At 49.5% G+C, this 17,119-nt stretch overlaps 2 protein-coding genes across 2 annotated transcripts; both read left to right on the top strand.

Annotated features, from left to right (window-relative positions):
* The first annotated feature begins 6,082 nt into the window (after positions 1-6,082).
* Positions 6,083-8,498, top strand: LOC112894327 (anti-sigma-I factor RsgI6-like). The gene is made up of 4 exons (XM_025961991.1): positions 6,083-6,180; positions 6,294-6,842; positions 7,070-7,998; positions 8,118-8,498. Exons 1-4 carry the CDS (start codon positions 6,166-6,168, stop codon positions 8,302-8,304), a joined length of 1,680 nt encoding a protein of 559 aa, XP_025817776.1. The 5' UTR covers positions 6,083-6,165; the 3' UTR covers positions 8,305-8,498.
* Positions 8,499-12,887: 4,389 nt separating this feature from the next.
* LOC112894892 (anti-sigma-I factor RsgI6-like) lies at positions 12,888-15,705 on the top strand. Its single transcript, XM_025962736.1, has 3 exons — positions 12,888-13,020; positions 13,643-14,239; positions 14,341-15,705. Exons 1-3 carry the CDS (start codon positions 13,006-13,008, stop codon positions 15,466-15,468), a joined length of 1,740 nt encoding a protein of 579 aa, XP_025818521.1. The 5' UTR covers positions 12,888-13,005; the 3' UTR covers positions 15,469-15,705.
* The last annotated feature ends 1,414 nt before the right edge of the window (positions 15,706-17,119 follow it).

Raw genomic sequence — 17,119 nt, 5'->3', positions numbered from 1 at the left:
ACAGAGCTCATTGGGAGACGTGCGAGACTATCTACTATCCCACCGCCAGCTAGATGTTTTTTCGTATTCTCACTCCTCCACGTCGTATAAATTATTAGCTGAGCCGGCGACGTCGACGGCCGTTGGAGTCGGCCTTACAAGTTCAGGTTTCAGACCTCATGTTCGTTTGAAAGACCTCATGTTCCGGCCTTACCACCAGTAGCAGTTGGGTAACTTGTCTCAGCTCTTGGATCCACCATCAGCCGGCTATTTCAATTTCAAGGACCGGCTAACCCATGGCCAATCAAAGAAAGATACGCAGTATGTGGATGATGATCAAAGTCAAATTCGATGTGCCGCCGTGCCAGAAGTCAACTGCGCATGCGTCGCCCATACGGACTCACTCGCCTGCTCTGCCGGCCATGACGGATTTGGATTCTGCGACGGCATCTTCTAAAGCTCAAAGCTGCATGCTGCTAAGTTTTAATCAAATAGATTGCTAGCTTTTCAGAATTTAATTCGGCTAGGCATGAGAGGTACAACTGTAAATAGTCCTGCTGATCCGTCCTGCAGTGAATGCTCCTGCTGCTTAGTGTAATGGGAATAAAATTCCATCATGATTTGCTGATCCCGGCCGTTTGATTTCGCTGTAATCTGGCGCGCCATGCCAGGATCAGCACGGAAGCAAATATCGAACAGGTACCGAAAGTCCCTCTGAACTCTGAACCTTATGTTTCTAGTGGTTTACCCCCTTAATTTTTTTTTCCAAATTTCAGTGGGGGTATTCGTTTGATAGCCTTCGTGATTCGTGAAGACGAACCTACTTCTGCTGTAGTGGTTCAGTTGATTCGGGCAGCAAATCTCTAGGTGCTACGAATAGAGGTATTAAAATAATTTTAAAATTTAACTTAGATAATCTAAGAGTCAGATTCTAAAAGGACCGACCTCTTATAAATTTTAGACGAAAAATATATAAAGATCAAGTTAGATGATAAAGAAACCACTGGAGCCATAAACCATTACCTCTCCAGCTACGAAGCCTCACTAGAGATTCGCTGCATGCGATGCCACTCCGGAAACGCCATTCCCTCGGTTGCCTGCAACCCGACGGATCCGTTCCATTCCATCCTCAACGCACCGTCGCTTTCGCGACGAAAGCCAATTGGTCCTGCGATCTGGAAAATCTTCAGGGCACTGACGTCGTATCAGCTTTCCGTGTCACTTGCCATCTTTGTATACAGCGTTAGGCGTGCATTGATAAGTCTACCTGAGATGCAATCACCAACGTAGCTGAACTTTGCATCGCAGCACCACGGCCTCGTGCTATAAGCCTATGACTCAACTGAAATTAGGATCAACTTCCGAACTTCCGTGGTTCTATAGCTGTCCAATCACATCTGAAAGTTGAAGCTAAGCCATAGCACTTTAAAGTTCGGTTTAGGAGCGAGTTAAAATGAAATGGTTCCATCTTAATTTTTAAGTATGGATCACTCCATCTCAATTTAAAAAAATAGGATGACTCCATCCCTCTTTAGAAGGCTGGGTCCACTGTTATTGTCACATCCTATACGAAGTGGCTGCGTTCCACCAATTTTAAGGATAAATTTATATAGATCTAGGAGAATATTCTCATGTAAGAACCACTCCATCCTACTTCATCTACCAACCAAACATATGAACAAATAGAATGGAATGATTCAATCCCACCACATCCTATGAACCAAACACTACCCAAATTGACTAGTCTGAAGCCACCAGATTTAGTGAGACACGGTGGTCTCATGGTCTATGACTCTGTGTCAGTTTCTAATTACAATTCGCATAGTAATACCCTTCATAATCACCCAACACTACCCCTTCGAATCAGGCAATCAACCAAGGTTCAAAATAAATGACATTCATAAAGAAATGTGTGAACATACATCATTCCAAAAAAAATTCAGGATTAGTAAAATTCATACATGAGGATTAGGTGCTTATTTATCCATCAAAATTATTCAGGATTAGTAAAATTCAGGATTATCCTCTCCCAACGACACACACCTTTCTTCTATCGATCACATTAATCGATCAGTTATCGCATATAATTTATCATGCATGTAGGCCAAACTAGAATGTCAACTTAATATCATTGATGTCAACTCTACAAGTACCTTTGAATATTTTTCCTATCAAAGGGAGGGCTAGCATCAGTGATACAGATACTTGATTGGTGCATGTGTCTCCTTGAGATAGTCTACAAGGCTATAACGATTGAAGTATAATATGCTAACTTTACATCTATCCTCATAATAGAAAACAATTGTTTGTTTAACTATAAGTACTTATAAACATTGGGAGATATCATTCTACACAATTTTATATTACTAAATAAGTTACTTATTATTATTATTATTACTGTCATTATTATCTACACCTTAGGTGTAGAATATTATACTAATCCACACCATAGCCTACTACTGACCAAACTAACCGCGAGCTACTGAACCGAATGTACCGCAATCCTTAGTGTCTGGTGCCGAATGTACCGCAATACCTAGTGTCCGGTGCCGTAAGGTGTTTGGTAATTCTGGACAGTATGGTTACTGGGGTAAAATAATCGCTACACCTAAGATGTAGATTAGCACATGAATTACTGCTAGTAGAATATAGCATACATGAGGATTATGTGCTTATTTGTCAATATAAATTATCTAGATGAGGGCACATGCCCCGTTGCATCCAATCCCACCACTCACTACTTCTAAATAGAACAACGATACAATAGTTATGATTCTAGCACATATATTATGTCACTATTATGAAATATTACAATAACTAGTAAGGGGTGGAACTATTGTAGCACCATCTCACCCCAATGATGAAAAAAACCATGTTCAACATATAACCGTTGTGTAACATGCAACACCAGCTCAAACTTATGTCATGAGATATTATTATTGATACAAGTTGCTACCTATGGAGTGAGCCAAGAGGCTCCCCGTCAATATTGAACGCCTCTAGCTATATATGCCTATTTATGGCTTTTTCTCTAGCATAAATGCCATACATTGCATGTGTACATTATCATTTGAATTACACCAGCGTGCCAAATTTATGAAGGACACAAATCTTGGTTTCTTGTGGAGGTTAAGACTGAAATAAATTAATGTTTGTACTCGAGCGCATCATATTCTGAAGGTTGGAACTAGCCTACGCTAATAGGCTAAATGGAGGATATATAGGATTTCCCACTTTCAGCATCATCACGTCGAAATAGGCTTAGACCTATTTTAACCTGGGTCACTGTTGGATGACCTCATGACGAGTAAGGACTTTGAGAGTTTTATTTCAATGGCCCAACTTAGAATATACTAGCCCGACAACAGCCCAAGTGGGGAATGAGGCCCAAGTCATCCTATCATATCCACACCCCCCCAATCGCAGGTGCGACTGGGAGCCAAACCCTAGTGGAAGGCTCCACAGCCGTGGGCTGTCATGGGCCGGCATTGCTCCCCCACATCCACCGCCGCCTGCCGGCTCCGGCGCCTCCGCCACCTCCCTCTGCCACCACCGACGCTAACGCGGCCCTTGTCCTCATCGTCGACCAAGCTCCCCTGCCTCCACCACCGCCTCGGCACCTTCGCCGCCTCCCTCCGTCATCGCCATCCCAAGCTCCTCCTTCTCCAACTCCGGCCAACTTCCCCCGCTGCCAACCCTGCTCAGCCGTCATTCCCCATTGCCCCGGCAGGCGGTGCCCCCGTTGCCCCGCCTTGCCGCCGTCTCGACCATCCCCACCGCCGGTTCGGCAACCCCAGGCAATACTCTATAGGTCCGGCAGCGCAACAGCCCGGCAACCCCAAATCCTAACCCCGGCAGCCCCAAAACCCTAAGTTCGGCAACCTCGGCGGCGCGGCGAGCGATGGCGGCGGTGGTGGGCTGCCGGTGGGCCTTTTGCGACTGGTTGGATCCTACCCACGCGCGTGACTCCTAACATTAGCGCCCCCTGCTGTTGTAAGTAACGCGCGTGACTACCCGCGCAGGCATCGTAGAAAGGATTTTGTGGGCCGGTACACTTCCCAAAAAGACGTACAAAAGGAAGAAAGAGTTGAATTAAAAGAAAAATCACACTTGAAATGTTCAAATCAAATTTAAATTGCACCATTGATTTTTTTATTATGAATTTTTTAAAATAAGATCCCGGTTGACTATATTTAAATAATTTTTAAGATGGAATATTTTTTTCTTGAAGTGGAACAATTTTATTTTGAAGCTGAAATAATTGTTTTCTTGAATGGAATAATTATTCTAGCTTCACAATAAAATTATTTCATCTCAAATTTTGTTCGAATGTAGTCAAGTGTGGTCTTATTTTGAAGATCTCATTATTAGAAACGCGCTGATGCAATCAAAATTTAATTTTGATAGTTGATTTGAAAACTACGGATATTTTTCACTTGAGCCTTTCTTTACACGGAACCCATGCATCATGTTGGATTAACAAATCATAAGGCAGAAGCATCGAAAGAAATAGGGGAACAAAGTCCGAAAAGAGAGAAGGTTTCTGCGATGCTTTGCATCCAGATAGCGCGCGACCTCGATTATTTCAGTCCCCAATCTTCAAATTCAGGCAATTAATTCCTTATATAATTTGATTAACGTGATGTTAAGTTCTTAGAGTTTTGACGTGATATTCAGTTTGTCACGGCCCATACGCGGGAATTCACATGCGTAGCTTTAGAGGGCCGTTTCGCTGGCTTTCCCCTTCGTGAGCGCACCACGTTCCACACTGAACAAACGTGACCGATCTCCACCCCTGCTCCGAGAACATTCTGACGATGGAGGAGCACACGCTCTGCGTGCACGCTGAACCCGTCTTCTTCTCTGGCCCTTGTTTCTTCCCCACCTTTCCTTGCTCTGGCCGCCAAGCATGAGCTGAAACTGCATGCATGCGCAGGCCGCCATTGCGTGCCGGCGGCGAGGTCGATCGATGGATCGATCAAGCTAAGATTCGGGAACGATCCATGTCCACACACCACAGGGTACGGTAGCTTAGCTGCTACTGGCTCTCTGCCCTCTGTGTGGTTCTCCTAGATTTTGCATGTATTTTATTTTAAACAGCACAGCACGATACGTCGACCGACCTCACTCCTGCATTATTTTTAGCCGATGCTCGTGCCTTGAAGCTTTGTATTTCGAACTCCTACGCCTAGGTCACCATGTCCTCCATTTCCACCGTCGTCGTCGTGGGGCGGCTACAAGTTGGCCACGTCGCGCTCGTACAGGTCTCTTGTGCCACGAACAGGTTACAGTATACAGGTTGTCCAACGTTGGTGCTGGTCGCTGCTACATGCCGTTGCTGCTAGTACATTTCCTGGTAAACTGTAGATCATGACACGATGGCAGCATGTTCGCAGCTGCATTGGGTGATGATTCATTGATCGGCTAACGTCAGTCAGGACCAGTGCTAGCTCTAGCTACAGTTCAGACGACGAGTGCTGACAAATCTGAAGATGGATCCGTCGAGACCATCAGAATCTCCGGCATTGAGTGTGCTCGCCGACGACGCCCGACCTCGTGCTAGATACCGGCGTACCACTAACAGCGACTAAACAAGCCAAGCCAATCGCTTTTATTTCCCTCTTCCCGAAGTCAAGAAAAGCACGGACCCCCCCCCTGCCTTGGCGGACGCTTGGGGTGTCGGTAATGGTGCTTACTCCACTCGGAAAAAAAAAACCCCAGATGTTTACTACTCCATTACAAAGAGAGCAGCAGCTAATTAGTCGGAACTGCCACACCCCGGTGGCCGGTGCTGCACTCCGCCGCGGTCGGCGCCCGCCGCTGACATGCCGGCAAGGCCGCCGTCGGGCTCCACTCGCCAGCGGCCGGCGTGCGCACTCGGAGCCCGGCGAGGGGGGGCGGGTCTTGCGAATTCTTTACTGTTACTCAAAAGCGGGAGCACACACAGAGAGCGAAAGACACGCCCTGTCTGTCTGTGGTATGGTGGTTGCTTCGAGTTCGCACGACGTCTTGGCGTTCGGTGCGCTTTACAACCATTTCGTGGTGATCCTGACGAGCGACCAATCGGCCCCTTTATATAAGGTGAGCCGCCGCGGTCCTTGGTCATCGCAACCCAATCCGCAGCAGCCAAGTTTTCCAACCAAAACTCAGCGATCACCTGCTAGCTCCTTCTTCTGATCGAGTACCATGGCCAGCACTCAGGTACGTACAATGTTCAGAGCAGCAGTACATGTCATACAGTTCTCTGCTGTGCCAATGCAGTAATTGCCTCACCCACATTTGTAATCGGCCACTAACTTTGTCATGGTCATCAGGAGGTGGTGTTCGACCTGAACCTGATCGAGAACAGCGCGCTGGAGGACGGCCTGGCCGGCTGGGCGCCGGTGGGCTCGTGCACGGCGCTGTCCGTGCACGAGGAGGAGCCGGCCAAGGTGCCGACGGAGACGATCAACGACGTCGGGGAGGACTACCGGCCGAGCGGCCGGTACATTCTCGCGTCGGGCCGCGCCGACGAGGCGGACGGCCTGCGCCAGGCGATCAAGGGCGCGCTCAAGCCCCGGGTCACGTACCGCGTCGCCGGGTGGATCAGCCTCGGCGGCGGCGCCGCCGAGGGGGCGGGCCACGCGGTGCGCGTCAACCTCCGGGTGGACGACGAGTGCGTCGTCGAGGGCGGCGCGGTGTGCGCCGAGGCCGGCAAGTGGGCGGAGATCAAGGGCGCGTTCCGGCTCAAGAGGAGCCCGTGCGCCGCCGCGGTGTACGTGCAGGGCGCGCCCGCGGGCGTCGACGTGAAGGTGATGGACCTCCAGGTCTTCGCCACCGACCGCAAGGCCCGGTTCAGGAAGCTCAGGAGGAAGACTGACAAGGTGAGTGAGCGCTGCTCGTAGTAGGAGTACTTTGCGTCTGGTTGGTGGCCCCGATAGGCACTCGTTACTTACTCGCCACGCGAAGGACATTCTCGCTCCTGATTTGTTGGCCGCCACACCAAACAAGATTTCAAAAGTCTACGCATTCAGTTCACCGATGAGCATATTGATGGGTCGATCGAGACGGATGGTGATTTTGCTGCATACGTGACCTCCTCCTGCTGCAGGTGCGCAAGCGCGACGTCGTCCTCAACTTCGGCAGCGCGGCGTCGGGCATCTCCGGCGCGTCCGTCCGGGTGATGCAGATGGACAGTAGCTTCCCGTTCGGCGCATGCATCAACCCCAGCGTCATCCAGAACCCGGCCTTCGTGGACTTCTTCACCAAGCACTTCGACTGGGCCGTGTTCGAGAACGAGCTCAAGTGGTACCACACAGAGGCGCAGCAGGGGCAGCTCAACTACGCCGACTCCGACGCGCTGCTCGACTTCTGCGACCGCTACGGCAAGCCGGTGCGCGGGCACTGCATCTTCTGGGCCGTCGAGAACACCGTCCAGCAGTGGGTGAAGAACCTCGACAACGACCAGCTCACGTCGGCGGTGCAGGGCCGCCTCCAGAGCCTGCTCACCCGCTACGCCGGCCGGTTCCCGCAGTACGACGTCAACAACGAGATGCTGCACGGCAGCTACTACCGCGGCCGGCTCGGCGACGACATCGACGCCTTCATGTTCCGGGAGGCGGCGCGGCTGGACCCGGGCGCCACGCTGTTCGTGAACGACTACAACGTGGAGTGCGGCAACGACCCCAACGCGACGCCGGAGAAGTACATCGAGCAGATCGCCGCGCTGCAGCAGAAGGGCGCGCCCGTGGGCGGTATCGGCCTGCAGGGGCACGTCACCAACCCCGTCGGGGAGGTCATCTGCGACGCGCTCGACAAGCTCTCCGCCGCCACCGACCTCCCCGTCTGGCTCACCGAGCTGGACGTGTGCGAGTCCGACGTGGACCTCCGCGCCGACGACCTCGAGGTGGTGCTCCGGGAGGCGTACGCGCACCCGGCCGTGGAGGGCGTCGTGTTCTGGGGGTTCATGCAGGGGCACATGTGGCGCCAGGACGCGTGCCTCGTCAACTCCGACGGCACCGTCAACGACGCCGGCGAAAGGCCAGTCACTGTTAAACCGATCCTCCATCGATTCTCGAACGGTCGAGCTGAAGAAGAATGTGGCTGCCTAATCGGTCGGTGACTGACGTGCCCTTACTTGTGTTCCTCTGCACCTGCAGGTTCGTGGATCTCCGGAGGGAGTGGACGTCGCACGCGCGCGGTCACATCGACAGCGCCGGACATTTCAAGTTCAGGGGGTACCACGGCACGTACGTCGTGCAGCTCGCCACGGCGACGGGGAAGGTGCACAAGACCTTCTCCGTGGAGAAAGGGGACACCCCGCTCGTGCTGGACATGAACCTTTGACGATCGCTGCTACCACCACTCCCGGCCTAGTTACATACAGCCTTGGAAATGTATCGCAAACATAAGGCACTCCGTATTTTTACAAATTATTTAAGATTGGGTATTGTAAGAGAACCTTAAGGTATTGTACTCCCTTAAGAATTATTGGTGATGATGAATAAAGTGAACGAGCTATTCCTCGTGTTATAGTAAACCCTACTGGGTGTCCCCTGTCACTGCTCCTACGTAGAGTGATTGCTTTTCTAATAGGATTATTCAGACCTTTAATTTAATATTAGTCATATTAATTTGGTTAACCTTTTAATTATATATACAAATAAACAATTAATAAACAAAAATATTACAGAAGTAAATGATGGGAAAATATGCGGGTGCCATTACAATGGGAGCTAGGAAAACCTAGTATTACTTAGGACTCAATCAATCCAATAAGAATTGTAAGATTAATGGTGCGTTTGGTAGAGCTCTCGGAGCTGATTCTCTGCTGAATCCAATAGGAGCTCTGCCAAACAGTTTTTCAAAGAGAAGTGATTCTCTACTAATTCTGTGAAGTGATTCTATGAAATGAACTAAGAGGCTGGGAACTAAAAAAATTAGCTTCTTCTGATTCCGTGAAGCGATTCTCCATCCTAATTTTAAAAGTTTATGCTAGAGAATTAAAAAAAATTATTTTCAGCCACAGAATCACTTCTCTCAGAGAATCAGCTCTCATAGAGAATTAGAATCAGATAGAGCTCTGCCAAACAGATCCTAAGTGACGTGTTCAAGGACAAAACATTCACATATTCTTGTGGCCCCTTTAAGCGCGGCAGGTTAACCTAAGCAACGCCTCCGCCCCATTAGGCCAGCTAATTTACAATCGTCTGTGCAGGAATGATCCATCAATCAGTTTCCGACGAAACGAAAATTTCTGGCGCTCATTCGTCTCTTCCAAGTTCCAACTTCCAACCATAACTCGCTCAATGTGCCAGCTAACGCATGGTCCCCTGCTCTACATTCCTCCTTTTCTTTCCGGATTTCGCACCCATAGTTTCTAAACCATAACTTTACTTCCCAGTTCCCACACCAGTAAAACATGCATCATGTCTATATATAATTAATGGAAACAAATTTAGAGAACTTATACAGATTTTCTGATTATGGTGAGAGTTCACAACTTCACATCTGGAAAAAATAAGAAAATTTATACAAATAAACAAAGGAACCTGTCAAGCAGATAATTTCTGATTATGGTGAGAGTTCACAGCTTCACATTTGGAAAAATTCATGCAATATTCACTGAAAATAAGATTTGGAGTGTAGTTTCCATGGTGCGTGAAACAAAGGTATATCTAGTCTTTCAGGTTGCAGCTTCGTTGCTCCAGAACCAGCGGAATTTCCTCCATGAAGCTGAAGCATGCAGCGCTCGAAAAAGAAGAAAAAATTGAAGCATGCAGCACTCGAAAAAATAAGAAATAGTTGAAGCATGCAGAATTTCGTCGTCTTGGTTGCAACTCCCAACTTATCAGTGCTCAATGGCAATGTCCTCCTGCAGCTTCCAGTGGATCCACAGATGTCCCTCCAACGTCTGCATATTTTCTTGCTCGCTCCTTTCAATCCATGGAGCCCGGCGCGTAGTGCAACGGTCAATGTTCAAATTATACTGTCTGTATTTTCTCCTCATGGGCCTGGATGCATGGTACTTCTTGAGTCATGCTTGTGCCACCAGTTTGTCATATTTTTTGAGGCATGATGAGGCTCAGGAGAGTTTATCACTGACCAAGCTGCTACTGCATGCCAAATCTGCTATTACCAATAATTCATAACCAAATCTGAACCGTTTGCATTTTCTGATCACATAGCTGAAGAAGTAACGCTTAGTCATTTTTATAATTGAATAGATTGAATACCACAACATATGTAGTGCCAAAATGCTCAAGATGTAAATTTACATCATACAAAGCATCTAGCGAGTCCGAAAAAATTTTGGAAGTCTCTAGATAATTAAAACAGTAAGGAAAATATGTTAGATGACCTACATCTTTTATCACTTAATGCACTCTACGTCCGTGACAGACGGAGGAGTTAGGCTTGATCATTTTTAGAATTGAATGAATTGAACATTACAACATGCATATCTTAGTGCCCAAATGCTCGAAATGAACGGCGCCAAACCACATGGTACTGTGTAACCTCCAGTGTGGCAAATGATATGGCTCCATACTGTCTATATTGACGCCTTATCCAGAATCTATTTCTGATATTCTTTTCTCCTGTGGATCCAAATGTAGAAACTATTATAAAATGTTAAAATACAAAAAAATTATATGGCCTTATTGGTCATCACATGCAAAAGAATGAAGGAAAGCCGATCCATGTGCTGAATCTTTGGTTGGGTTTCTTTGCTAAACAAGATTAGGTCCAAGCTAGGCTTCTATCTGTTGCAGTTAGTTTTGCAAATAGATTTTGTGTATTGAAATTTGAACATATCACGCACCAGGTGGCACACTCAAACTAGTTTTATATGGTTTCATATCACACACAATCTAAATAGCTTTGTGAAAGCCATGCACATAAAAACAAAACAATGGAATTCTAAAATAAAGAAAATAGTTGTAAAAAGATTTAAATCAGAATTGTATAGAATAATTTAGATTGCAAAAACATGATTTTGTACCACAAATATCGTGCCTTTTTCAATCTCAAAACTAGACTTCCCCATATACACATGAAAATTACTTTGTTTTGCATGCACATAAAAAAAACCATAATGCTGCTCTACACATGCCAAGCATGATTTGGGCTTCAGTTATACATGCATTGGTTTAATCATTGCTAAAGGCTAAAACCTTGTTTATTCCCCCTGTATTGACTGAAAGTGCATGATGCATATGTGCTCCAAAATCAAAGCAAAGTAAATACGCACACGATCATGTGATAATTTACATGGTTCACATAATCACATAATACAAGACCTTAATAGGCAGAAGGCTATTAGGCTAGTTTCAATGGGAGTTTCATAGCATTGAATTATATGCCACATCATTAATTTTGCTGACATGGCGAGAAGAGAGAAGGAGAGAGTTTCATCCCTATGAAACTTAGACGGCATTCTTAGTCTTGGTAACTATGCTATGAAACTGTGCACTGAAACTGGACTTAGATATAGAGCTGAAACTCAGGAAACACGCATGCATTTAATAAAATGATAGTATATTTTTGTGTGGCAAATTCAGCTCTCTGGCCTTCTAGATGATTGTCCATTTACAGGCCCTCTAGGATCTATTGAAACGCCCTTACGCCTTTCGAGGATATGAAGATATATGTCCGAGGGCGCAAGGAAACCACGATAATGCCGAACTTATTGATCTTTCCAGCGTGCTAGATATCAAGGCATGGCGACCTGCATATGCGAGTTCGTTAAGCATTAACGATCGATCGATCCGCCGCGATGGCTTTTCGGAGCATAGCATGTGGATGGTGTTGAATGCTTCCGGGGCAAGAACTCCCGTGCATTACGGCGTCGCTTGGGTCGGCAGCGTGGCTGTGCCGTCCAGAACGAAAATTCCACCGGCCATGGATCACGGATGCGTACGTCGTCGTGATTGATCGAGATGACGGTCGAGGGCTCGGCAGATCTCGATCGAGAGAGCTCGCGAGGGATCGAGGCTGGAATGAACACGATGGGGAGAGAGGTTTGCAGCCACGCCGCTTTCGGACGCGCCGCCACGCAAGTGACGCGAGCTCATTCGCCTCAGCAAATCTTTTTGTAGCTTGACGCGACGTCATGACCGGCCAGCCAGCCCGTGCTATCGCTGCCTCCTCCGTCGTCCACGCGACAGGCCGGCTCGCGCCTGACATCGTCTTTGTTCCTTGACCGTGCAAGTAATGGGGCGGCTGAAACGACCCTGCAAGTCGTCGCAACAGTAGACGAGCTAGTAGAAGATATCTCGATCTAAAAGGTCTAGTAGTAGATCGAGACATCCGTTAAAGGTCATGTAAACGGGCCCATCGTGCGTATCTTGTTTCAAGCCCAGGTCGCAATCCTATTGGCGTTCCCATGCAACTGGCCCGCCGGCGGCGGCCGAAGGGGTCGAGCAGGAGCAACTTTTACTCCTCCCAAAGCCAAGAAAAGGATCGGGACACGGACATGCTCGCTGGACGTCGTCGTCGCCGGCGATCATTACCGCAACAGATCAATTAACAAAGCTAATAATGACCAGCGCAATGACAGTATAGTACCTCTCTGAGACGTGGGCCGCCGGCCGGTCCGGGCCCCGCACGTCGGCGGCGACGCGGCCCGGGCGGGGATCCGGCGTGCCCGCGCACGCGTTGCCCAAACTTGACTGTTATACAAAAGATAGGCGAAAGATACGGGTTAGGTAGCTAAGCCTGGCCATGGGTCGGAGCTTCCAGGGTTTCAATTCGATCAACCTCTCGATCGCCGGCCTGGGTTTCGGCACGCGACGAGACCTTTTCGGTTGTGCCGCGGTGAACGAACGAACGCGATCGTCGAACGAACTTGCCTGCTCGGCGCCTTATAAATTGCGACCCCCCTCTGCATGCCACTGAAACCCATCACCACTTGCAGTCTCGAGACACAGAGCCAATCAGCCATAAACAGCACCCGAGCTCTTCGATCCATTGGCGCTCCAGCTTCGTTCTGCATCGTCTACTCCGATCCAGCCTCCTCGCCCCTTCGATCTCGGTTGATAGCTTGGCATGGCGTTCGCTGAGGTATGTGTGCTACATGCATGGGAGCTAACAGTAACGGGCCCTCTGTGCTGCTACATGTTATACTTATATCAACTTATTATCTTTATACATTCAGCCGACACGCATGCAGCAGCCACAGCGTTACAGTGAAATGCACTTCCTTTGTTTTAGTAGTATCATGCCATTGTATTTGTTTTTTTTCTCTCACCTATATGTGGCAGACAACCTGAACTGAAAACATGACATAGGTTGGTGCCCAATCTTATGTTCTGTCACGTATATAGTCCAGGGTAGCTTGCTCACCAACCACGTGAAATCATGTTTCTTTGCAAACTACAACAACTTGATGTGAGTTTTTGTGGCCAAAGATGTGCTCGATGCACTCATGTCCAAGGCACCTGTCACTGGCTCCCCATTCCTTCCTTTAAAGCCAAGCATCCAAGCAAACCCAGAGCAACAGATGTCTTAGGTGCATTCCCTGAGCTGTCCGCCGGCCATCCAACTGCTCTGATGGTGTCCTCGGCATCACATCCGTCGTCGCTCGCGACACCGCGATCTCCTCCGACAAACACTGTGCGCACGACATGTGTCTCTGCCTCTCATTGCCTAAACGCCGGCCGCCGGCTACGTGTGTCGCGCGCAGGAGGAGACGGCTCACTTTGGCATGAACCTTGTCGAGGGCCACTGCGACTCCGAGGACGGCCTCGCCGGCTGGGCTCCGTCGGGCTCGTGCACGCTCTCCGAGCACGCCGAGGACCCGGCGCCGGACGCGCTTCCTCCGCCGCTGGCAGCCACGGCTGACGACGACGACGATGAAGAGGAGGCGGTCCGGCGCGCGCGCAAGCCCAGCGGCCGGTACGTCCTCGCGGCGCACCGCAGGGACGAGAAGGATGGGCTGTGCCGGGCGCTCTCGCGCGCGCCGAGGCCCAAGGTCACGTACCGGGTGGCCGGGTGGGTCGGCGTGGGCGACGGCGGCGCGGAGGGCTCCCACGCCGTGCACGTCGAGGTCCGCGTGGACGACCACCGCCGGGTCGGCGGCGGCGTGGTCGTCGTCGAGCCCGGGAAGTGGGGCGACATCAAGGGCTCGTTCCGGGTCGACGACGACGACGAGCCGCCGCGCTCCGCCAAGGTGTACGTGCACGGCCCGCCGGCCGGGGTGGATCTCAAGGTCATGGACCTGCAGGTGTGCGCCGTGAACAAGATCCCAAGGCTCAGGCACCTCAGGAAGAAGGCTGACAGGGTACGTGCTGCTAGCTGCATTTAAATTTCCTCCCTACGTGTTCGTGATGAACGGCTGTGATTTCGAATTGTACCCTCCTGGTGAATGGATGAACATTGCAGGTGCGCAAGCGTGACGTGATCCTGAAGCTCAGCAGCCGGGCGGAGGACGGCGTGTCGAGCGTCGCCGGAGCGCACATCCAGGTGATCCAGGTCCAGAACAGCTTCCCCATCGGGTCGTGCATCACCAAGGCGGGCATCCAGAACCCCGAGTACGTGGACTTCTTCACCAAGCACTTCGACTGGGCCGTGCTCGAGAACGAGCTCAAGTGGTACTACACGGAGGCCGTCCAGGGTCAGGTGAGCTACGCCGACGCCGACGAGCTCATCGACTTCTGCGACCGGCACGGCAAGCCGGTGCGCGGGCACTGCATCTTCTGGGCGGTGGAGAACGCGGTGCAGCCGTGGGTCCGCGCGCTGAACAGCGACAAACTCCGCGCCGCCGTGGAGGCCCGGCTGCGCGGCCTGGTGTCGCGCTACGCCGGGCGGTTCCCGCACTACGAGGTGAACAACGAGATGCTGCACGGCGCCTTCTTCCAGCAGCGCCTGGGCGACGACGCCAACGCGCACATGTTCCGGGAGACGGCGCGGATCGACCCGGCGCCGGCGCTGTTCGTGAACGACTACAACGTGGAGAGCGCCAACGACCCCAACGCGACGCCTGAGAAGTACGTGGCGCTGGTCACGGACCTGCAGCGGCGCGGCGCGCCGGTGGGCGGGATCGGGATCCAGGGCCACGTGACGCACCCCGTCGGGGACATCATCTGCGACGCGCTGGACAAGCTCGCCGTCACGGGGCTCCCCGTCTGGGTGACGGAGCTGGACGTGTCGGCCGCCGACGAGGCCGTGCGCGCCGACGACCTGGAGATCGTGCTCCGGGAGGCGTTCGCGCACCCGGCCGTGGAGGGCGTCATGCTGTGGGGGTTCATGCAAGGCCACATGTGGCGCTCCCACGGGCAGCTCGTCAACGCCGACGGCAAGCTCACCGAGGCCGGGAGCCGCTTCGCGGGGCTCCGGCGGGAGTGGACGTCGCACGCGAGGGGGAAGGTGGACGCCAGCGGGAAGTTCAAGTTCAGGGGGTTCCACGGCACGTACCAGGTGTTCCTCACGACGGCCGCCGGCGAGGTGAAGAAGCAGACGTTCGACGTCAAAAAGGGGGACGCGCCGCTCGTGCTCGACATGAATTTCTAGCCTTCTGCTCGCACCGTACACACATTGGCCGCGGTGATTACGTTTTACGACCAGGATTATTAGTACCATTTACTTATTCGTATATTGGGATTGGGGTGATGCATAGATATTACAGGGGTGAAAAAATGGTATGTATCTGTAGTAATGGAAGTGCGTGGAAGCTTGGTATTGTACACGGTATTTATTGATGAAAAAACAGACTGCAGTAAATAAACGAACAATTTGTATGGTTTTTGACACGTTATTATGCATAGCGAAGTATACTTGGGCTAGGTCCGCGTAGCGCGTTATGGGTTTTTAGTGGAATTTGTTGGAAATTTATCTCCGCTTCATGGGCCTCAAGCGAACTGTGTAATGATAGGCCAAGAGTGGCCCACTACAATCTTCAATTAAAGGGTTGGGTCTGGCCCATATCAGAGCAACAAAACAAGGCAAGCCCAGAGTTGAAACAGAGTCCCGATGCCCTCGAATTTTTTTAAAAAAAGGGTTAAAAAGAAATTTAAATTCAAAAAAAGGGTGCCGGTTTGGGAAATTTCGAAAAATGGGTACCTCCCGCCCAATGAAAGGGCGGGATGACGCATCCCGCCCATCCAACGGGCGAGGGGTCGGCGGGGGGAGGAAAACCTCTTCGCAGGGGCCTCTTTGCGAAAAGTCAGGCGACATCCCGCCCTTCCAACGGGCGGGGTGTCCTCCGAGGGGCCTCCCGCCCGTTGGGAGGGCGGGACGTGGGCCTCCCGCCCGTTGGTTAGGCGGGACGTTCTGGTGAGGGGCATCCCGCCCCCCCAATGGGCGGGAGGCCCAACCCGCCCATCCAATGGGCGGGATGTCCCCCCCCACTATTTAAGCCCCCACCCACCTCCTAATTCTCATAAAATTCATCAAAAATCAGAAAAAAGAAAAGGAGGAGAGGAGAGGAGGAGAGGAGAGGAAGCGGCGAAGCCCTGTCCACACGTCGGTTTGGAGGTATTATAATCGTATAATTATTAATTATTTTTACGAATATTTGTTAGGGTAGTTATACGTAGAATTCAGTATTTTGAATAGTTTTTAGAAATATTTGTTAGGATAGGTCTATTTTAAATAGTTTTGAGTATTTTAATAGTTGGTAGATATATTTCTTAGGCTAATTATATTTTAAATAGTTTTTATAATTGCAGTAGTTTTTAGATATATTTTTTAGGGTAGTTATATTTCGAATAGGTTTCGGTATTTTGAATAGCTTTTAGAAATATTTCTTAGGGTAGTTATATTTTGAATAGTTTTTATAATTGCAGTGGTTTTTAGATATATTTTTTAGGGTAGTTATATTTCGAATAGGTTTCGGTATTTTGAATAGCTTTTAGAAATATTTCTTAGGGTAGTTATATTTTGAATAGTTTTTATAATTGCAGTAGTTTTTAGATATATTTCTTAGGGTAGTTATATTTTGAATAGTTTTTATAATTGCAGTAGTTTTTAGATATATTTCTTAGGGTAGTTATATTTTGAATAGTTTTTATAATTGCAGTAGTTTTTAGATATATTTTTTAGGGTAGTTATATTTCGAATAGGTTTCAGTATTTTGAATAGCTTTTACAAATATTTGTTAGGTTAGTTCTATTATAAATAGTTTATAGTATTTTCAATTGTTTGTAGAAATGTGTCTTACGGT

Source organism: Panicum hallii, chromosome 5 (genome assembly GCF_002211085.1).
Source record: "Panicum hallii strain FIL2 chromosome 5, PHallii_v3.1, whole genome shotgun sequence".
Lineage (NCBI taxonomy): Eukaryota > Viridiplantae > Streptophyta > Magnoliopsida > Poales > Poaceae > Panicum > Panicum hallii.
The sequence above is the reverse complement of the archived record's forward strand: the minus strand, read 5'-3'. Positions and strand labels throughout refer to the sequence as shown.

Excerpts from the sequence above, each read along its gene's own strand:
- LOC112894327 (XM_025961991.1), top strand. Across the intron at positions 6,843-7,069 it reads TCAGGAGGAAGACTGACAAG|GTGCGCAAGCGCGACGTCGT; the intron begins GTGAGTGAGCGC and ends CTCCTGCTGCAG. Across the intron at positions 7,999-8,117 it reads GTCAACGACGCCGGCGAAAG|GTTCGTGGATCTCCGGAGGG; the intron begins GCCAGTCACTGT and ends CTGCACCTGCAG.
- LOC112894892 (XM_025962736.1), top strand. Across the intron at positions 14,240-14,340 it reads TCAGGAAGAAGGCTGACAGG|GTGCGCAAGCGTGACGTGAT; the intron begins GTACGTGCTGCT and ends TGAACATTGCAG.